General features: G+C 43.3%; 1 protein-coding gene across 2 annotated transcripts in view; it reads right to left on the bottom strand.

The window, feature by feature from the left end:
- The window catches only part of LOC126191448 (venom dipeptidyl peptidase 4-like), a 362,149-nt gene that overhangs the window by 167,393 nt on the left and 172,977 nt on the right, over nucleotides 1-21,779 (bottom strand). For both annotated transcript variants that reach the window (XM_049932327.1, XM_049932328.1), the window contains exons 7-8: nucleotides 11,541-11,710; nucleotides 735-898 (exon numbers count right to left, since the gene is read on the bottom strand). In XM_049932327.1, the coding sequence (XP_049788284.1) occupies nucleotides 735-898; nucleotides 11,541-11,710 (334 nt within the window). The remainder of the gene's footprint in view (nucleotides 1-734; nucleotides 899-11,540; nucleotides 11,711-21,779) is intronic.

Here is a 21,779-nt window from a genome sequence, read left to right as displayed (position 1 = left end):
GGAGGAGATAGAGAAGATCCAAAGAAGAGCGGTGCGTTTCGTCACAGGGTTATTTGGTAACCGTGATAGCGTTACGGAGATGTTTAGCAAACTCAAGTGGCAGACTCTGCAAGAGAGGCGCTCTGCATAGCGGTGTAGCTTGCTCGCTAGGTTTCGAGAGGGTGCTTTTCTGGATGAGGTATCGAATATATTGCTTCCCCCTACTTATACTTCCCGAGGAGATAACGAAAGTAAAATTAGAGAGATTCGAGCGCGCACGGAGGCTTTCCGACAGTCGTTCTTCCCGCGAACCATACGCGACCGGAACAGAAAAGGGAGGTAATGACAGTGGCACGTAAAGTGCCCTCCGCCACACACCGTTGGTTGGCTTGCGGAGTATAAATGTAGATATAGATGTAGGTCCTCAGTCCCCTAGAACTTATAACTACTTAAACCTAATTAACCTAAGGACATCACACACATCCATGCCCGAGGCAGGATTCGAACCTGCGACCGTAGCGGTCGCGCGGTTCCAGACTGTAGCGCCGAGAACCGCTCGGGCACTCCGGCCGGCAAAAAACTGGCAATTCTTGAGTTACGAAAATCCCATTTGCGTGAGGCGGACCCTCTGCCCTCTCATACAGTCACTGTTTGGGCTGCGGTGCTGTTAATTTAATTTTAAAAAATCAGGGAGTCCTTTATTGGATACCCTGTAAATGGAAGAGGAGTCATGGCGAGGAAGAAGCGTGACTCACTCTGATACGACGTCGGTGGGAGCTGGTAGTACCATGATGGTGCCCGCCCGAACCCGCGCCTGCGCACTGGTGCGGTTTCCCTTGCCACTGCGCGCTCTCGCCCTGGTCGTCCCACCGTCGACCACGGCCACTTTCAGCTGGACCGTCGGGTTTGTCGTGCCAGCCTGTAACACTAGTACCAACTTGCAGCGAAGGCATCACAACAAAACAGCAAAAATTTCTCGTGATTGTACAACACGCAAATGTGAGTGATGTTATTCACAGCTACGAGCATAGAGAGTCAAGCAAGCATTCATCGTTTGGCAGTTGGCTCTTAAAGTAGCAGTACACAGTGGAAATAGTTAAGTATGGTGAATTGCTTTGTCCACAGCTGGAAAACAGAAATATAGGAAAGGATAAAAAATTCGTTACCGTGCCATATTTTTGCGAAATCTCAGCGACATTGGCGAATATATTTAACCCTTTAGTGACCAGTGGGAACTATAGTTCCAACTTACTTGTTTTCGCTGTAAGTTCAGTGGTAATCCATCTTCCCACTTATAACTTGTGCTACCATCTCTGTTAGAGTGTGCTAACTATGTGTGGATTGTTAACAGTTAGGTGAAAGCTGTTGTATTTCTACCTTGTGAGTCAATCAATGCAGAAGCGCAGTTCCCGCGTGAAAACTAGCCACTGTTTCGACCGCTACACCGTATTTTGGATAGTGTACTTTCCCTTTGCGTGTGAAGTGACTTGTGTTGTATTTATCTACTTTTATATTTATGAGGGAGACAGTATTCGTGTATATTTGCTGGATTTGACTGAAAATTACATAAATATTACAAGGTGAGTTAGTGGAAGCAGAAGTGAAGTATTCTGCCCATTGGCCGTGGCAGAGTGTAATAAAATAATGGGAGGCGTGGATAGTTGTGATCAGCTGTGTGAACGGTATGCTGTAGGCCGTCATTCATGGAAGTGGTGGCACAAACTGTTTTTCTTTCTTGTGGATTTGGCAGTTGTCAATTCCTACGTTATTTGGAAGCTACAGAAGACAGAAGCAGACCAGCTAACATTTAGATCGTTCTTGGCAAGGCAGCTTATCTCTGACTTCTCAAGTCGTAAGAGAAGAGGAAGGCCTGTTCATTTTCAAACACCAAAAAGAGTTGTGTCTCGAGTACCAGATGAAGTTTGTCTGAAGAAAGTTGGAACTCATTTCCCTACAAAAGGTACAACAAACAGAAGATGCCGCCAATGTAGCACCAAGAACAAAGAAAAAAGAACAAAGATAATGTGTAGCAACTGTCGTGTACCTTTGTGTGTAGCACCATGCTTCTTTAAGTTCCATAGTACATCACCTTAGTGAACTCAAAGGACAGTATGAACTAATACAAATATAAATGTAATGTTTAACATGTTTTTGTACTAAAAAATGAAGGAAATATATTTTTTTAAATTAGTAAGTGAAGTTACTCCAGAGTTCGGTGGGAACAATAGTTCTCACTAATTTTTTTTATACTCGTAGGCTAAACTCTCACTTTCAAGATTTAAACTATGATTTCATGAACAGTTTCTTAGCCCAATAAAATGTTCATAAAAAGTCTACAACTTCCGGAAATAATTTGGTCACTAAAGGGTTAATTCATAAACCAACAGTTGGCATTACAATAGAAAAATTAAACACACACTACACCTTTATGAATATATCTCAGACACGTCCAGAAGAACAGGTAAATACGCTGAAGAGACAAAGAAACTGGCACTCCTGCGTAATACCGTGTAGGCCCCCCGTGAGCAGGCAGAAGTGCCGCAGCACGACTAGGCATGGACTCAACTAATGTCTAAAGAATTGCCCCAGGGAATTGATACCATGAATCCTGTAGGGCTGCCCATAAATCTGAAAGAGTACGATTGGGTGGAGATCTCTACTGAACAGGCATCCTAGCAATGCTGAATAATGTTCACGTCTGTGGAGTTTGGTGGCCAGTGGAAATGTTTAAACTCAGAAGAGTGTTCCCGGAGCCACTTTGTAGCAATTCTGGACATGTGGGGAGTCGCATTGTCCTGCTGGCATCACCCAAGTCCGTCGGAATGCACAACGGACATGAATCAATGCAGGTGATCAGACAGGATGCTTACGAACATGTCACCTGTCAGAGTCTTATCTAGACGGATCATGGTCCCATATCACTCCAGCTGCACACGCCTCACACCATTGCAGAGCCTCCACCAGCTTGAACAGTCACCTGCAGACGTGCAGAGTCCATGGATTCTTGAGGTTGTCTCTATACCCGTACATGTCCATCCGCTCCATACAATTTGAAACGAGACTCGTCGCACCAGGCTATATGTTTCCTGTCCTCAACAGTCGAATGTCGGTGTTAACGGCCCCAGGCGTGGAATGTCAGAAGCTTGAACGTGGTAGGGAAACTAGAAAATCTGAAAAGGGAAATGCAAAGGCTCAATCTAGATATAGTAGGGGTCAGTGAAGTGAAGTGGAAGGAAGACAAGGATTTCTGGCCAGATGAGTACCAGGTAATTTCAACAGCAGCAGAAAATGGTATAACAGGTGTAGGATTCGTTATGAATAGGAAGGTAGGGCAGAGGGTGTGTTACTGTGAACAGTTCAGTGACCGGGTTGTTCTAATCAGAATCGACAGCAGACCAACACCGACAACGATAGTTCAGGTATACATGCCGACGTCACAAGCTAAGGATGAATAGATAGAGAAAGTGTATGAGGATATTGAAAGGGTAATGCAGTATGTAAAGGGGGACGAAAATCTAATAGTCATGAGAGACTGGAATGCAGTTGTAGGGGAAGGAGTAGAAGGAAAGGTTACAGGAGAGTATGGGCTTGGGACAAGCAATGAAAGAGGAGAAAGACTAATTGAATTCTGTAACAAGTTTCAGCTAGTAATAGCGAATACCCTGTTCAAGAATCACAACAGGAGGGGGTATACTTGGAAAAGGCCGGGAGATACGGGAAGATTTCAATTAGATTGCATCATGGTCAGACAGAGATTCCGAAATCAGATACTGGATTGTAAGGCGTACCCAGGAGCAGATATAGACTCAGATCACAATATAGTGGTGATGAAGAGTAGGCTGAAGTTCAAGAGATTAGTCAGGAAGAATCAATACGCAAAGAAGTGGGATACGGAAGTACTAAGGAATGACGAGATACGTTTGAAGTTCTCTAAAGCTATAGATACAGCAATAAGGAATAGCGCAGTAGAAGAGGAATGGGCATATCTAAAAAGGGCCATCACAGAAGTTGGGATGGAAAACATAGGTACAAAGAAGGTAGCTGCGAAGAAACCATGGGTAACAAGAAATACTTCAGTTGATTGATGAAAGGAGGAAGTACAAACATGTTCCGGGAAAATCAGCAATACAGAAATACAAGTCGCTGAGGAATGAAATAAATAGGAAGTGCAGGGAAGCTAAGACGAAATGGCTGCAGGAAAAATGTGAAGACATCGAAAAAGATATAATTGTCGGAAGGACAGACTCGGCATACAGGAAAGTCAAAACAACCTTTGGTGACATTAAAAGCAACGGTGGTAACATTAAGAGTGCAACGGGAATTCCACTGTTAAATGCAGAGGAGAGAGCAGATAGGTGGAAAGAATACATTGAAAGCCTCTATGAGGGTGAAGATTTGTCTGATGTGAGAGAAGAAGAAACAGGAGTCGATTTAGAAGAGATAGGGGATCCAGTATTAGAATCGGAATTTGAAAGAGCTTTGGAGGACTTACGGTCAAATAAGGCAGAAGGGATAGATAACATTCCATCAGAATTTCTAAAATCATTGGGGGAATTGGCAACAAAACGACTATTCACGTTGGTGTGTAGAATATATGAGTCTGGCGATATACCATCTGACTTTCGGAAAAGCATCATCCACACAATTCCGAAGATGGCAAGGGCTGACAAGTGCGAGAATTATCGCACAATCAGCTTAACAGCTCATGCATCGAAGCTGCTTACAAGAATAATATACAGAAGAATGGAAAAGAAAATTGAGAATGTGCTAGGTGACGATCAGTTTGGCTTTAGGAAAAGTAATGGGACGAGAGAGGCAATTCTGACGTTACGGCTAATAATGGAAGCAAGGCTAAAGAAAAATCAAGACTCTTTCATAGGATTTGTCGACCTGGAAAAAGCGTTCGACAATATAAAATAGTGCAAGCTGTTCGAGATTCTGATAAAAGTAGGGGTAAGCTATAGGGAGAGACGGGTCATGTACAATATGTACAACAACCAAGAGGGAATAATAAGAATGGACGATCAAGAACGAAGTGCTCGTATTAAGAAGGGTGTAAGACAAGGCTGTAGCCTTTCGCCCCTACTCTTCAATCTGTACATCGAGGAAGCAATGATGGAAATAAAAGAAAGGTTCAGGAGTGGAATTAAAATATAAGGTGAAAGGATATCAATGATACGATTCGGTGATGACATTGCTATCCTGAGTGAAAGTGAAGAAGAATTAAATGATCTGCTGAACGGAATGAACAGTCTAATGAGTACACAGTATGGTTTGAAAGTAAATCGGAGAAAGACGAAGGTAGTGAGAAGTAGTAGAAATGAGAACAGCGAGAAACTTAACATCAGGATTGATGGTCACGAAGTCAGTGAAGTTAAGGAATTCTGCTACCTAGGCAGTAAAATAACCAATGACGGACGGAGCAAGGAGGACATCAAAAGCAGACTCGCTATGGCAAAATAGGCATTTCTGGCCAAGAGAAGTCTACTAATATCAAATACCGGCCTTAATTTGAGGAAGACATTTCTGAGGATGTACGTCTGGAGTACAGCATTGTATGGTAGTGAAACAAGGACTGTGGGAAAACCGGAACAGAAGAGAATCGAAGCATTTGAGATGTGGTGCTATAGACGAATGTTAAAAAATGAGGTGGACTGATAAGATAAGGAATGAGGAGGTTCTACGCAGAATCGGAGAGGAAAGGAATATGTGGAAAACACTGATAAGGGGAAGGGACAGGATGATAGGACATCTGCTAAGACATGAGGGAATGACTTCCATGGTGCTAGAGGGAGCTGTAGAGGGCAAAAACTGTAGACGAAGACAGAGATTGGAATACGTCAAGCAAATAATTGAGGACGTAGGTTGCAAGTTGCAAGTGCTACACTGAGATGAAGAGGTTAGCACAGGAAGGGAATTCGTGGCAGGCCGCATCAAACAAGTCAGTAGCCTGATGACGAAAAAAAAAAAAAAGTCTAGGGGACTGATGACCTCAGAAGATAAGTCCCATAGTGCCATAGTACCCAGAGCCATTTGAATCATTCTTTTACTGTCTCTTCTTTCTTTTGCTCCCATTGGCACTGTCTCTGCTGCTCTCTTTCACCACACAAAATCTAAAATGTGTTCACGCCAAATATTTATTTTATTTTATTTATTTATTTATTTTTCTTTTTTAGGATGGCAGAATGAGGTTTGAGGCAGCTTGTTCTCCACTTTGCTGTCAGTCTTTTAAACAGAAATATACTTTTTGTGCTCCAACAGGAAAAATTTTCCCCTAGTTGCCTTCTATCCTTGTTAAGGCAGGGTACGCTGCTTCTATAAAACGATTTCTGCGGCCAGTAAAATTTTACTGGTGGTGTATGGAGAGCATTCAATAGCGAGGTTATCAGCGCGTCAGTGAAGTTTATGTACTTCAACACATTTACATTCTTTGACACAGATCAACAGCAAATTAGTACAGATAATATAAGGTTAATTCAAAATCGTTTGCCTTACATTTTTTCTTGGTACTTTGCTCATCGATCACAGTTCGTCAGAAACGCGCCGCTTATGATTTCTATCCTAAAACGGTAAAAATGTTATTCGGTATATTTTACTGAATTTGCTGTCCTAGTTTTAGAAAATTTCTGGCAGTCATTTTAAATTTTTTTCAGGCATATTAAGACACTTTTTAGCCCATGTTTTGTCACTGTAGTACCACTCTGTGAATATATGAACACCTGTTAGAAGAACGATGACAAAAGAGTGGCATTTGATGGAAACTTCACGCAACGATCGTCTCATATTGAGACAATGCGTCAAAGTTTTATTGATGAAAAAATGCTGACAAACATCCTTTGGTGATCTCAGAACCCTGGAGACGGGGCCTTGAACCTGGGTGACAGATCATGATCACGATAAAGTTTCAAGGTTCTAAATATCATCTTAAGAACACATGGTAAAAATTTCGAAAATCTGCCATGAATAAAAATTATAGATGTGGCCATCCCCACAATTGGCACTGTATGTATCCAAAAATCATGGTTTTCCGGGGTTTTCTCTACAGTGGCCCATGAACAAATAGTGCTTTTATAGGGTACGTAAGCTGCACCCTAGACCATACCTAATGTAAAAGAACCAAATGATTTGCTTAATCTCCCTGGGCTGGATGAAGAGAATAATGTTTAAATTTTGAACCTGTACAGTTGGATAGCTACTGTATGTCCGTTGTTTCGATAGGTATCCAAATAGTCGCGGGCCAAGGGCTATCCGAAACTATTGACCCCTTTTCTCTACGATCAATAGAAGTCGTGTTGTAACCCTCTGAATTAGTGTATTTTGGTGCGTAGATTTTTTGTTCATATTAGTGCTATCATGCCTGGACCGATAAAACATTCATTCAAGATCAAAATCAGCATGAGATGTGACCCTAGCAACGAAGAATTCACTTCTACTATTCGTTGCGGCATGGAAGCAGTCACCCTCCTGATAGTATCATGATGAATTGCTTGCCGTATCTGAAATTCATACTATGTCAGTTCATGAAAATTGTTGGCTAGAGGCCAGTGTGAAACTATACGTCCCATTGCATTCCAGACATGCTTTGTGAGTGACAAATCAAGGCACTGAGCAGGCTGATGAGGCACGTCCTGCAGTGAAGGGTCTTGCTGGAATATTTCATTTGTTATCATGGTCATGAAAAGCTTGAGAGCAGAATTTAACATTCTTGTCACGTCTACATGAGCATTCAACATCCCTTCAACAATTACGAAATCAGTCCTGTTTTCATATCATATCGCTCCCCACAGAATAATACACAAGAGAGGTATGGATCTCGATAAGCATCGCGTTTTGACACTTTTGCTAGGTCGTCTAGGGACACGTTGACATATGTATGACCACTACAGAAAGAAGTAAGACTCATCGCTGAGCACCTCAGAATACCTCTAAGTCCCAGCTGACTATGGCTCTGCATCATGCAAATCTGTCTGTAGTATGCTGTCAGTCGTAATGAACATATGGGAAATCAGAATCCTAAGCCAGCTTCCAGTTTTTCGTTGCTTGTGGTTCATAGTAATATTCTGCTTGTACATGAATCTCCCAGCCGCACAGGGCATTGCGGTAATGCAGCAACGAGAGTTGAAAGTTTGTGCCGGACGAGGACGCGAAACCGGATTCCGGACTTCTTTAGAACAGTTGCCTTGACCACCTTGCCCATCCGGACACGCTTTCTGTCAGATCCAAATTCCCAATTTCTCTGTCGCCGCACAGCTATGACCTCCATCCACTAACCTCCTACTCATAGATTTCTGATTGCCGTGGGACTTCGGACCTTGATTCTGCCTACACACTGAAACTTTTCATCAAATAACCGTCGCGCCCATAGAATTATAGACTGAGCGCTTTCTGGTTTATCAGGTATATCTTACGGAGCAGACACCTCTAATGTCCCTAATTCTGCCTGCAACCTCTGTTTACATTTCAGCTGTTGCCGCTCGTCAGATCCAGTGGAATAATAGTATGATTACCTCGTGGTGTTGTCCTGGAAGGATACGTGCCTACACACGCTGTTATCCTGAGCCTGTTTCGACACCATTCGTTGAGCAGTCTGTGTATTGTAGCCAACTGTTTGTGCCAGTCAGAACATTGATTGTTGCATGTCCGTGAAGCTGCTGATTAGATATTCCTCTTAAAGCTGGCGAAAATCTGGATGTACAAAACCTCTGGGCTTACTGTGTAGAAATCTCCATCTGAAAATTTCTGCTAACATTGGCCGCACCGAATACACAACATGCAGTGACACCACTGTTTATCAGTAGGAATGACATTTTTCCGTATTGAAAATTATCTCGTTTAAGGATGAAGTTTTAATGAAAGCATCTTATAGGCCTGAAAATACCAGGATATGAGATCTGGTTCTTTCAATGTGTAATACTTGATATTTCAGTCAGTGTATATGTCATTACACATTAAAGTCTATAAGCGGATGTTTTGTGATTTTTTAGTCTTCTGTTGTTGACTTTACTCTGTAGACTGGTTTGGCGCAGCTCTTCATGCTAAGCTGTCTTGTGCAAGCCTCCTCATCTCCAAGTAAGTACAGCAGCCTCTATTCTTCTGAATCTTCTGTATTCGTCTCTTGGTCTTCCTCTACGACCTACCAACTGATCCCTTCTTCTAGTCAGGTTCTGCCACAAATTTCTTTTCCCAATTCTATTCAGTACCTCCTCATTAGTTTTGATCTACCCATCTACTCTTCAGCATTCTTCTGTAGCACCACATTCCGAAAGCTTCAATTCTCCTCTAGTCTAAACTGTTTATCATCATGTTTCACTTGCATACATTGCTATACTCGATACAAATACTTTCAGAAATGAATTCCTGACAAATCGATACTTGATGTCAACAACTTTCTCTTCTTCAGAAATGCCATCTGCAGCAGCGTAAATACGTAATTAGGACTTGTAGTAGTTTGTGGTGAGCTTTTTCCGCCAGATAGAGACATTCAATCCCTGAAAACTGAATTTCATAAATTAACAGTATATCCTCTGTTATGTAATTGACATTGACTTCAATTTTGTATCATGAGATCCTTCCTCTCGATCAGAGACTGAGTCCTTTGTCCTTTTCCTGCCAATCACCAGATGGGAGGGAGAGTGGGGGATTGCAGGGCTCAGCTGGGGGATTTCCCAGAGAAGGATGTGTTAATTGCTCGATTTAATTAAGTAAGCATTTAATTAACTAGTCAATTAATTTGATATCAAAAGTGTGTGTGTTAGTAGAGGGAGGGGAGAAGGGTTGGGGATTTCCCAGAGGGGATGGATGGGGAGGAGGAGGAGGTTGGAAGAACTGATTATCCCCAGGGGATCATAGATCAATTATTAGAACAATAGGTTAATGGGAGACGAGGGGGTCATAATCAAGTTTGCCCCTGAATATATGCAACCCACACTAACAAAACGCATCAGCACCCGTGTTACCCTGCTACTACTATACGTAAAATTTCCTCTATTGAATATAAGTGAACTAGTGTAGTATAAAGCAGGGTTTGGCTATTATCAGCCTGACCTGTGATTGGTTTCAGTCTGGTCCGTGGTAGAAATTCGTGAGAGAGAGAGAGAGAGAGAGAGAGAGAGAGAGAGAGAGAGAAGTTTTTAGGGCAGCTATTGCAAAACGCCTTTAGTAAAGAAACGATGTTCATGAGGGGTAAATAAATGTAAATATTTGAAATGGGGTGACCATAAAATGCATGTGTACTGTTGGAGACGTGTGTTTTGAGGCACAACTTGTTGGTGTGGCATGTTGGAAAAGGGCTGTAATTCGTATCGATGCGTTACCCCATGACTATTAACGTCAGGGACGCTATAGTTTTGACTTCAGGTGCTGAGATTACTGGTGTCTCATCACTTGACGAGGTGGCCCGCAAACTTCAGTAAGTGTGTGAATCAGGCACACGGGTCGCCAAAGGTTGCCCGCACCTGGTCTACAGTAGTATAAGGTATAGTGACTACTCACTCATGTCTCGCCCACGGAATTGTATTTGAGATGCCATGTGAAAATAAGTTCTCAGACAAAATTTAATATTTTATTTGTTTATTTTGTAAATAATGTTCATATCATTCATAGAAAAAATATTTTCTGCTCACCCAAATGTCTTTCTCAACTACTGTGGCATCGTCATTGCGCTTAGTATTTCTTTTTTCGCATTAGTCTGTCATAGAATGGGCACATCAAGGACTTGAGGCGAAATAATTTGTGGCGACAAGAAAATAAAACAGTTTTTGCACACGGATAAAGTGATGTTAAAAATATTTGCATTAATAAATGCTTAACTGAGGGGATTGAAACATTTTACTTACCTCAATTGTGTGCTAAACGAAACATCCAAGAAAAATAAATTAATATATTCTGGACCTTGTAAAATTTTTCTGAAGCAGCGTCATCCGATTTCTTCTAACTTTACTCTTGTAAATGTACTGCACCAGCGACGTCTATACACAATGAATTATTGTTCCAATTTTGGAAAAATTCATTGTAGTTTACAGTGTCTTGTCGAATATGAAATTTTAAATGTTCGAAACTGCCCAGCGTTTAATTCAGTTAGCCGTTCGAGTAGCCAAATGAATAGCTGTATACACAAATCGTGATATTTGGTGTTCTGCTGCAGTGGGGGCAATAACTGCATTGTTCGTTTCATTGTCGAATTCGTCGTCGCCGTCGCCGTCTGCTTCAATATGATGTCTTTCTTTGGGGCGTCAACAATAATGAAATCGCATCAGGAGAGATCGGAACTGTATTAGGCATGTGTGAGGGCTTCCCAATGGAATTTCTGCAGTATACTCGAAACAACCTAGGGAACTTATGGTTCTACAAACATTTTTCCGTGATGGCTAACGATCTTGTCTTGTAGGAGAATAAACTTATAAACACTTTTGAAATAATGAAGTTACTTTTACCATATGTCTCGTTTTCACCTGACTGCCCCTCATAATTCGTGGAATAACTGTGAGCAACCTAATGCTACAGCTATCGAAAACGATAGTTTGAATTGAAACCTCTGAAGTAGCAGGAGAGGACAGACGTACCTTGGGGTAGCGGAGGGTGACGACCTGCGAGTACTGGTCCTCCAACCTGCCCGGGTGGCCGTAGTGCATGTAGCTGGCGTTGTGCACCCCGGAGTCGTCAAAGCGGGCGAACGCCACCCTCGATCCGTCTGGAGACCACCACAGCGCCGAGTCTGAGGCCAGCACCTCCTCTGCAGACACAACAACGCACGTGGTAATCACTGCATGTGGCGGCTGGCGCAACACCGGCAACTTTGTTTGGCTCACTCACTTCCTGCCGTCAGGCACCTTCTGTGTCGACCTGTTTATCGCGCAGCTCCTCTCAGCTATGGCAACTGAGATAGCGACAGTGAAATGAAAAGTATACTAATGTTCAGAAAAAAAAACAAAACACCTTGAACGACTAGAGATTGGGCGTTCATATTCACAGGGAACGTACAGGGCTATTACAAATGATTGAAACGATTTCATGAATTCACTGTAGCTCCATTCATTGACATATGGTCACACACACTACAGATACATAGAAAAACTCAAAGTTTTGTTCGGTTGAAGCCGCACTTCAGGTTTCTGCCACCAGAGCGCTCGAGAGCGCAGTGAGACAAAATGGCGACAGGATCCGAGAAAGCGTGTGCCGTGCTTGAAATGCACTCACATCAGTCAGTCATAACAGTGCAACGACACTTCAGGACGAAGTTCAACAAAGATCCACCAACTGCTAACTCCATTCGGCGATGGTATGCGCAGTTTAAAGCTTCTGGATGCCTCTGTAAGGGGAAATCAACGGGTCGGCCTGCAGTGAGCGAAGAAACGGTTGAACGCGTGCGGGCAAGTTTCACGCGTAGCCCGCGGAAGTCGACGAATAAAGCAAGCAGGGAGCTAAACGTACCACAGCCGACGGTTTGGAAAATCTTACGGAAAAGGCTAAAGCAGAAGCCTTACCGTTTACAATTGCTACAAACCGATGGATCGGTCGTGGTGGAGATCATGATCAGCAATTCATGTCATGGCCTCCACGCTCTCCCGACTTAACCCCATGCGGTTTCTTTCTGTGGGGTTATGTGAAAGATTCAGTGTTTAAACCTCCTCTACCAAGAAACGTGCCAGAACTGCGAGCTCGCATCAACGATGCTTTCGAACTCATTGATGGGGACATGCTGCGCCGAGTGTGGGAGGAACTTGATTATCGGCTTGATGTCTGCGTAATCACTAAAGGGGCACATATCGAACATTTGTGAAAGCCTAAAAAAACTTTGAGTTTTTGTATGTGTGTGCAAAGCATTGTGAAAATATCTCAAATAATAAAGTTATTGTAGAGCTGTGAAATCGCTTCAATCATTTGTAATAACCCTGTACATTAGTATGTTCTGCAGAAACGATGATCACTTCAGTCACCTGGGTTCAGCAAGTGTTATGTTGCCAAGTAGGCACAGTGTACGTCATAGGCCCTGGTAACTTTTTCCATACGTGATGGCATCACCGTGTGTAAGCCGCGAATCGCGTCGTGTAGTATAGCCATCCTTGCTGCATTCACCTGCTTCCATGGTACATCTGTGATGGTTGGCATTAGGTCACAGCGCAGCAGCCATCTTTTCACCACATATCTCATATTTTCGATTGGAGAACGTACGCTAAACCGAGATGACAAATGCTTATCATTTCTGCAAAACATACTATTGTACATGTCCTATGAATATGAAAGTCCTATGTGTAGTTGTCCTCGGTGTTCTGTTTGTTTTTTCTGAACTTGTGTACTTTGACTAGTTACCGTACAGCTGAATGGGTATTAATGAGGAAATATATATTGTAGTTTTAAATCAGTCAGCGATGTAACCAAGTGATGTGATAGAAGAACGTATGGTGACACATGGCCCTTGGTTGGATGTCGGGGCGAGTCTCTTCTTGGAACAGGGATTAAGTTAAAACTCTGTGGAGAGTACAAAGGTAGTACAGCCACAGGCCTCAAACAAAATAGGACTTACCAGGAGATGAAACAGAGACGAAATTATTCTTTAGTGATCTTAGATAGAAGCCTACATAGCAGACCAACTGAGTTCGTGACTTGGAGGTGGGCGGGGGGGGGGGGGGCGCTACTGTAAGCTATTGCGTCCTTACACTCTGCCCGTTTAGCACACAATCCCATGAGCGCATGCTTCATCATCATCATCATCATCATTTAAGACTGATTATGCCTTTCAGCGTTCAGTCTGGATCATAGCCCCGCTTATACAGTTCCTCCATGATCCCCTATTCAGTGCTAACATTGGTGCCTCTTCTGATGTTAAACCTATTACTTCAAAATCATTCTTAACCGAATCCAGGTACCTTCTCCTCGGTCTGCCCCGACTCCTCCTACGCTCTACTGCTGAATCCATGAGTCTCTTGGGTAACCTTGCTTCTCCCATGCGTGTAACATGACCCCACCATCTAAGTCTGTTCGCCCTGACTGCTACATCTATAGAGTTCATTCCCAGTTTTTTTTTTATTTCCTCATTGTGGACACCCTCCTGCCATTGTTCCCATCTACTAGTACGTGCAATCATCCTAGCTACTTTCATATCCGTAACCTCAACCTTGTTGATAAGGTAACCTGAATCCACCCAGATTTCGCTCCCATACAACAAAGTTGGTCGAAAGATTGAACGGTGCACAGATAACTTAGTCTTGGTACTGACTTCCTTCTTGCAGAAGAGAGTAGATCGTAGCTGAGCGCTCACTGCATTAGCTTTGCTACACCTCGCTTCCAGTTCTTTCACTATGTTGCCATCCTGTGAGAATATGCATCCTAAGTACTTGAAACCGTCCACCTGTTCTAACTTTGTTCCTCCTATTTGGCACTCAATCCGTTTATATTTATTTCCCACTGACATTACTTTCGCATGCTTGCTATTGGCAAATGGAGTACCGTTAACTGCTCAATTTTTGCATTATGCGTTAGATGATTATATGCCGTCTGTGTCTTGGTACTGACTTCCTTCTTGCAGAAGAGAGTAGATCGTAGCTGAGCGCTCACTGCATTAGCTTTGCTACACCTCGCTTCCAGTTCTTTCACTATGTTGCCATCCTGTGAGAATATGCATCCTAAGTACTTGAAACCGTCCACCTGTTCTAACTTTGTTCCTCCTATTTGGCACTCAATCCGTTTATATTTATTTCCCACTGACATTACTTTCGCATGCTTGCTATTGGCAAATGGAGTACCGTTAACTGCTCAATTTTTGCATTACGCCTTAGATAATTATATGCCGTCTGCGTCTTAATCACCATTTCGCCATATAGGGACTGCGCTGGCTCACCAGATAAGGTTACACATGGTATCACGGGAGCGTTCTATGTGATTTTATTTCTGAAATCCGCTAAATAGTGAAAATTTACCGATTATAAACACCGAGTCTTCCCACCCTAGTTTTTCGATCTGAAAATGATTTTATTGCACCTGATGATACAACTAAAATGCTGCGAAATCGGTCGTTCCTATAAACAAAGACCTTACAGCTAAAGCGGTCTAACCTTCAAAATGTAGTAAGAGATTCTGAGAACCAACCACCGAAGAAATGCCAACGGCTTTCGTGGGATAGTAAGAGGTCAGTTCTAGACAGGCAATGTAGGCAGAAGACGACCAGTACGATTCTCTCCCAAAAGGCAAACCTCTACACTCGATGCCAGGTTCACTCACCTGAGGACACTGCAACGAAGCATGCTGGAGTAGAAAGGTAAATGCTCCGTCAATAGCAGAACCCTGGTGCAATTGTTCCTCTCATTTCCGCCAGGCTTAATGGAATTGTGTACACTTTTATCACTGTGCACAATGAAACGTATACCGACACCTATTAGAGAACATTATGGAAGACGCAGAAATTGCTGTAAACTTATAAAACAAATCATTCTGAATTCTGAACGTTTTACTAGTGTTTCCAAGTTTCCTATGAAGACTGAAGTCTCTATTTGATAAGCACTGTAAACGGGTTTTGAACAAGATATGGAACATACGCACAGTGTCCCAGGACGAATGTTCAATATTCAGGCATTTAACAGGAACGATCATCTGAAGCAAATAAGTAATCAACACGGGCTCTAAAATGCGTAACTTAAGAGATGAACTAGTTTTCAATAGAACAAATCTGTTTCACAGTAGAGAAGATTGTCAGGTGCCCATAACTATGAAGTATATAGTTTAGAGCCCATGTTTACTAGACTTTTTTGCTTCGAATGACAGGAATACGTAAGGTTAAAATAAAAAGGGTAACACTTTCTTTTGTCAACTCTATCCTCTTGTGACAGCGAGAGCGAGAGCACCAGCAGCAGCACAGTACTGTTTGTATAAAGCGTTTATTTTGCATTTTGTTTACGACCTTCCACTAAGGAAGGGATTCTATTTGTGTTTATCTGCTCTGCATAGTAACTAACAGTTCTTGATAAAACTTTACGTAGTTTTCGTGTTAGATTTCTTAGTGTTTTCTTGATCGTTTAGAACAGAAAGCGCCCTAAAACCGTCATTTGTTTGTTTCGCGGCCGTTAGCCACTAGTCACTTGAATCAGCAGTTGTCTTGTGACAGCGAGAGCGAGAGCACCAGCAGCAGCACAGTACTGTTTGTATAAAGCGTTTTTGTACTTATTTGCTGCGCTTAGCTTTTAAATAGTTTTTCTGGGAAAACCTAGCGTAGTTTTCACGTCTCGTATTTCAGTGAGTGTTTCTTGATTATCAGAGTAGCTCATCAGAAGATTATCTTGGGAATTTGTCACCGTATAGGGTAGGGTAAACATAGTCATGTGTAGGGACTGTGGTTGTTGTGAGCGGACGCAAGGAGAATTGGCCACTCTTCGGGGGCAGGTGGAGGCTTTGTCTGTTAGGCTCATCGAGCTCGAGGCGCAGGCGTCGGCTCGTAGTGGCGTTGGGGCAACTGTGGTGAGACCTATGCCTACTTCGGTGGCCTTGGAATCACATGGGACCCCTGATGTCGCTGCGTCTTCCGGCAGTGAGCATCTTACCGGTCAGCCATCACTCCAGGGTGAATGGCGGACAGTGGTGGGCTCTCGCGTGCCTGGCCGAAAGGCGAAGGTGGGATCTGGCCGCGTGGCAGCTGCCTTACCCCTTTCCAACAGGTACGGGGTGCTTCCTAGTGGTGATGACATCGTTTCCGAGCCACCACAGGATGCCTCGCCTGTTGGGCCAGTGGCCGATTCTCCGGCAAGGTCCCGACAGTCACAGAGGGCGGGCCTATTAGTTATAGGGAGCTCCAACGTTAGGCGGGTTATGGAGCCCCTCAGGAAAATAGCGGGTAGGTCGGGGAAGAATGCCAGTGTGCACTCGGTGTGCTTGCCGGGGGGTCTCGTCCGTAATGTGGAGGAGGCCCTTCCGGCAGCTATTGAACGCACTGGGTGTGACCGGCTGCAGATAGTAGCACATGTCGGAACGAATGACGCCTGCCGCTTGGGTTCTGAGGCCATCCTTGGTTCCTTCCGGCGGCTGGCTGATTTGGTGAAGACAACCAGCATCGCACGCGGAGTGCAAGCTGAGCTTAATATCTGCAGCATAGTGCCCAGAGTCGATCGCGGTCCTCTGGTTTGGAGCCGTGTGGAGGGTCTAAACCAGAGGCTCAGACGACTCTGCGACTATAATGGTTGCAAATTCATCGACCTCCGTTATTGGGTGGAGAACTGTAGGGCCCCCCTAGACAGGTCAGGCGTGCACTACACACCGGAAGCAGCTACTAGGGTAGCAGAGTACGTGTGGCGTGCACACGGGGGTTTTTTAGGTTAGAGGGACCCCCCCTTGGGCGAAACGATAAAATACCTGACGGCTTACCAGAGAGGACATTATCATCGTTGATAAAGAACGTCCGTCCTCAGAGACCAAAAACAGGAAAAGTTAACGTAATATTGGTAAACTGCAGGAGTATCCAGGGCAAGGTTCCTGAATTAGTATCTCTTATTGAAGGAAATAGTGCGCATATAGTATTAGGAACGGAAAGTTGGTTAAAACCGGAAGTGAACAGTAACGAAATCCTAGACACAGAATGGAATATATACCGCAAGGATAGGATAAACGCCAATGGTGGAGGAGTATTTATAGCAGTAAAGAATTCAATAATATCCAGTGAAGTTATTAGCGAATGCGAATGTGAAATAATCTGGGTTAAGCTAAGTATCAAAGGTGGGTCAGATATGATAGTCGGATGCTTCTATAGACCACCTGCATCAGCAACCGTAGTAGTTGAGCGCCTCAGAGAGAACCTGCAGAACGTCGTGAAGAAGTTTCGTGATCATACTATTGTAATAGGGGGAGACTTCAATCTACCAGGTATAGAATGGGATAGTCACACAATCAGAACTGGAGCCAGGGACAGAGACTCTTGTGACATTATCCTGACTGCCTTGTCCGAGAATTACTTCGAGCAGATAGTTAGAGAACCAACTCGTGAAGCTAACGTTTTAGACCTCATAGCAACAAATAGACCGGAACTTTTCGACTCCGTGAATGTAGAAGAGGGTATCAGTGATCATAAGTCAGTGGTTGCATCAATGACTACAAGTGTAATAAGAAATGCCAAGAAAGGAAGGAAAATATATCTGCTTAACAAGAGTGATAGGGCACAAATCGCAGAATATCTGAGTGACCACCATCAAACGTTCATTTCTGAGGAAGAGGATGTGGAACAAAAATGGAAAAAATTCAGAAACATCGTCCAGTACGCCTTAGATAAGTTCGTACCGACTAAGGTCCAAAGCGAGGGGAAAGATCCACCGTGGTATAACAATCATGTACGAAAGGTACTACGGAAACAAAGAAAGCTTCATCATAGGTTTAAGAGTAGTCGAATCATAGCTGATAAGGAAAAGCTGAACGAAGCGAAAAAGAGCGTAAAGAGAGCAATGAGAGAAGCATTCAACGAATTCGAACATAAAACATTGGCAAACAATCTAAACAAGAACCCTAAAAAGTTTTGGTCATATGTAAAATCGGTAAGCGGATCTAAATCCCCTATTCAGTCACTCGTTGACCACGATGGCACCGAAACAGAGGACGACCGAAGAAAGGCAGAAATACTGAATTCAGTGTTCCGAAACTGTTTCACTGCGGAAAATCGTAACACGGTCCCTGACTTCAGCCGTCGCACGGACGCCAAAATGGAAAATATTGAAATAAACGATATCGGAATTGAAAAACAACTGCTATCACTTAGTAGCGGAAAAGCATCCGGACCAGACGAGATACCCTTAAGATTCTACAGTGATTATGCTAAAGAACTTGCCCCCTTTCTATCAGCAATTTATCGTAGATCGCTGGAAGAACGTAAAGTACCTAGCGACTGGAAGAAAGCGCAGGTCGTTCCCATTTTCAAGAAGGGTCATAAATCAGATGCGAATAATTATAGGCCTATTTCGCTTACGTCAATCTGTTGTAGAATAATGGAACATGTTTTGTGTTCTCGTATTATGACGTTCTTAGATAATACAAATCTCCTTCATCATAACCAACATGGATTCCGCAAACAGAGATCATGTGAAACTCAGCTCGCCCTATTTGCCCAAGAAATTCACAGTGCCGTAGACACTGGCGAGCAGATTGATGCCGTATTCCTGGACTTCAGGAAGGCATTTGATACGGTTCCGCACTTACGTTTAATGAAAAAAATACGAGCTTACGGAATATCGGACCAGGTTTGTGATTGGATTCAGGATTTCCTAGAAGAAAGAACACAACATGTCATTCTTAACGGTTCAAAATCTGCAGATGTAGAGGTAATTTCGGGAGTACCGCAAGGAAGCGTGATAGGACCTTTATTGTTTACAATATACATAAATGACTTAGTTGACAACATCGGTAGCTCCGTGAGGCTATTTGCAGATGACACGGTTGTCTACAAGAAAGTAGCAACATCAGAAGACTCGTACGTACTCCAGGAAGACCTGCAGAGGATTAATGCATGGTGCGACAGCTGGCAGCTTTCCCTAAACGTAGATAAATGTAATATAATGCGCATACATAGGGGCAGAAATCCATTCCAGTACGATTATGCCATAGGTGGTAAATCATTGGAAGCGGTAACGACCGTAAAATACTTAGGAGTTACTATCCGGAGCGATCTGAAGTGGAATGATCACATAAAACAAATAGTGGGAAAAGCAGGCGCCAGGTTGAGATTCATAGGAAGAATTCTAAGAAAATGTGACTCATCGACGAAAGAAGTAGCTTACAAAACGCTTGTTCGTCCGATTCTTGAGTATTGCTCATCAGTATGGGACCCTTACCAGGTTGGATTAATAGAAGAGATAGACATGATCCAGCGAAAAGCAGCGCGATTCGTCATGGGGACATTTAGTCAGCGCGAGAGCGTTACGGAGATGCTGAACAAGCTCCAGTGGCGGACACTTCAAGAAAGGCGTTACGCAATACGGAGAGGTTTATTATCGAAATTACGAGAGAGCACATTCCGGGAAGAGATGGGCAACATATTACTACCGCCCACATATATCTCGCGTAATGATCACAACGAAAAGATCCGAGAAATTAGAGCAAATACGGAGACTTACAAGCAGTCGTTCTTCCCACGCACAATTCGTGAATGGAACAGGGAAGGGGGGATCAGATAGTGGTACAATAAGTACCCTCCGCCACACACCGTAAGGTGGCTCGCGGAGTATAGATGTAGATGTAGATGTAGATGTAGATAACACCCCCCCCCCCCGCCCCCCATGAACCAAGGACCTTGCCGTTGGTGGGGAGGCTTGCGTGCCTCAGCGATACAGATGGACGAACTGTAGGTGCAACCACAACGGGGGGGTATCTGTTGAGAGGCCAGACAAACGTGTGGTTCCTGAAGACGGGCAGCAGCCTTATCAGTAGTTGCAGGGGCAACAGTCTGGATGATTGACTGATTTGGCCTTGTAACACTAACCAAAATGGCCTTGCTGTGCTGGTACTGCGAACGGCTGAAAGCAAGGGGAAACTACGGCCGTAATTTTTCCAGAGGGCATGCAGCTTTACCGGATGGTTAAAGATGATGGCGTCTTCTTGGGTAAAATATTCCGGAGGTAAAATAGTCCCCCATTCGGATCTCCGGGCGGGGACTACTCAAGAGGACGTCGTTATCAGGAGAAAGAAAACTGGCGTTCTACGGAGCGGAGCGTGGAATGTCAGATCCCTTAATCGGGCAGGTAGGTTAGAAAATTTAAAAAGGGAAATGAATAGGTTAAAGTTAGATATAGTAAGAATTAATGAAGTTCGGTGGCAGGAGGAACAAGACTTTTGGTCAGGTGAATACAGGGTTATAAAAACAAAATCAAATAGGGGTAATGCAGGAGTAGGTTCAATAACGAATAAAAAAGTAGGAGTGCGGGTAAGCTACTACAAACAGCATAGTGAACGCATTATTGCGGCCAAGATAGACACGAAACCAACGCCTACTACAATAGTACAAGTTTATATGACGGCTAGCTCTGCAGATGATGAAGAAATTGGTGAAATGTATGATGAGATAAACGAAATTATTCAGGTAGTGAAGGGAGACGAAAATTTAGTAGTCATGCGTGACTGGAATTCGAGAGTAGGAAAAGGGAGAGAAGGAAATGTAGTAGGTGAATATGGATTGGGGGTAAGAAACGAAAGAGGAAGCCGTCTTGTAGAATTTTGCACATAGCGTAACTTAATCATAGCTAACACTTGGTTCAAGAATCATGAAAGAAGGTTGTATACATGGATAAATCCTGGAGATACTAGAAGGTATCAGATAGATTATATAATGGTAAGACAGAGATTTAGGAACCAGGTTTTAAATTGTCAGACATTTCCAGGGGCAGATGTGGACTCTAACCACAATCTATTGGTTATGAACTGTAGATTAAATTTGAAAAAACTGCAAAAAGGTAGGAATTTAACGAGATGGGACCTGGATAAACTGACTAAACCAGAAGTTGTACAGAGTTTCAGGAAGAGCATAAGGGAACAATTGACAGGAATGGGGAAAGAAATACAGTAGAAGAAGAATGGGTAGCTCTGAGGGATGAAGTAGTGAAGGCAGCAGAGGATCAAGTAGGTAAAAAGACGAGGGCTAGTAGAAATCCTTGGGTAACAGAAGAAATATTGAATTTAATTAATGAAAGGAGAAAATATAAAAATGCATTAAATGAAGCAGGCAAAAAGGAATATAAACGTCTCAAAAATGAGATCGACAGGAAGTGCAAAATGGCTAAGCAGGGATGGATAGAGGACAAATGTAAGACTGTAGAAGCTTATCTCACTAGGGGTAATATAGATAC

The sequence above is a fragment of the Schistocerca cancellata genome, chromosome 6, assembly GCF_023864275.1.
Source record: "Schistocerca cancellata isolate TAMUIC-IGC-003103 chromosome 6, iqSchCanc2.1, whole genome shotgun sequence".
Classification (NCBI taxonomy): Eukaryota; Metazoa; Arthropoda; class Insecta; order Orthoptera; family Acrididae; genus Schistocerca; species Schistocerca cancellata.
This window is presented reverse-complemented; position numbering and strand designations above follow the sequence as displayed.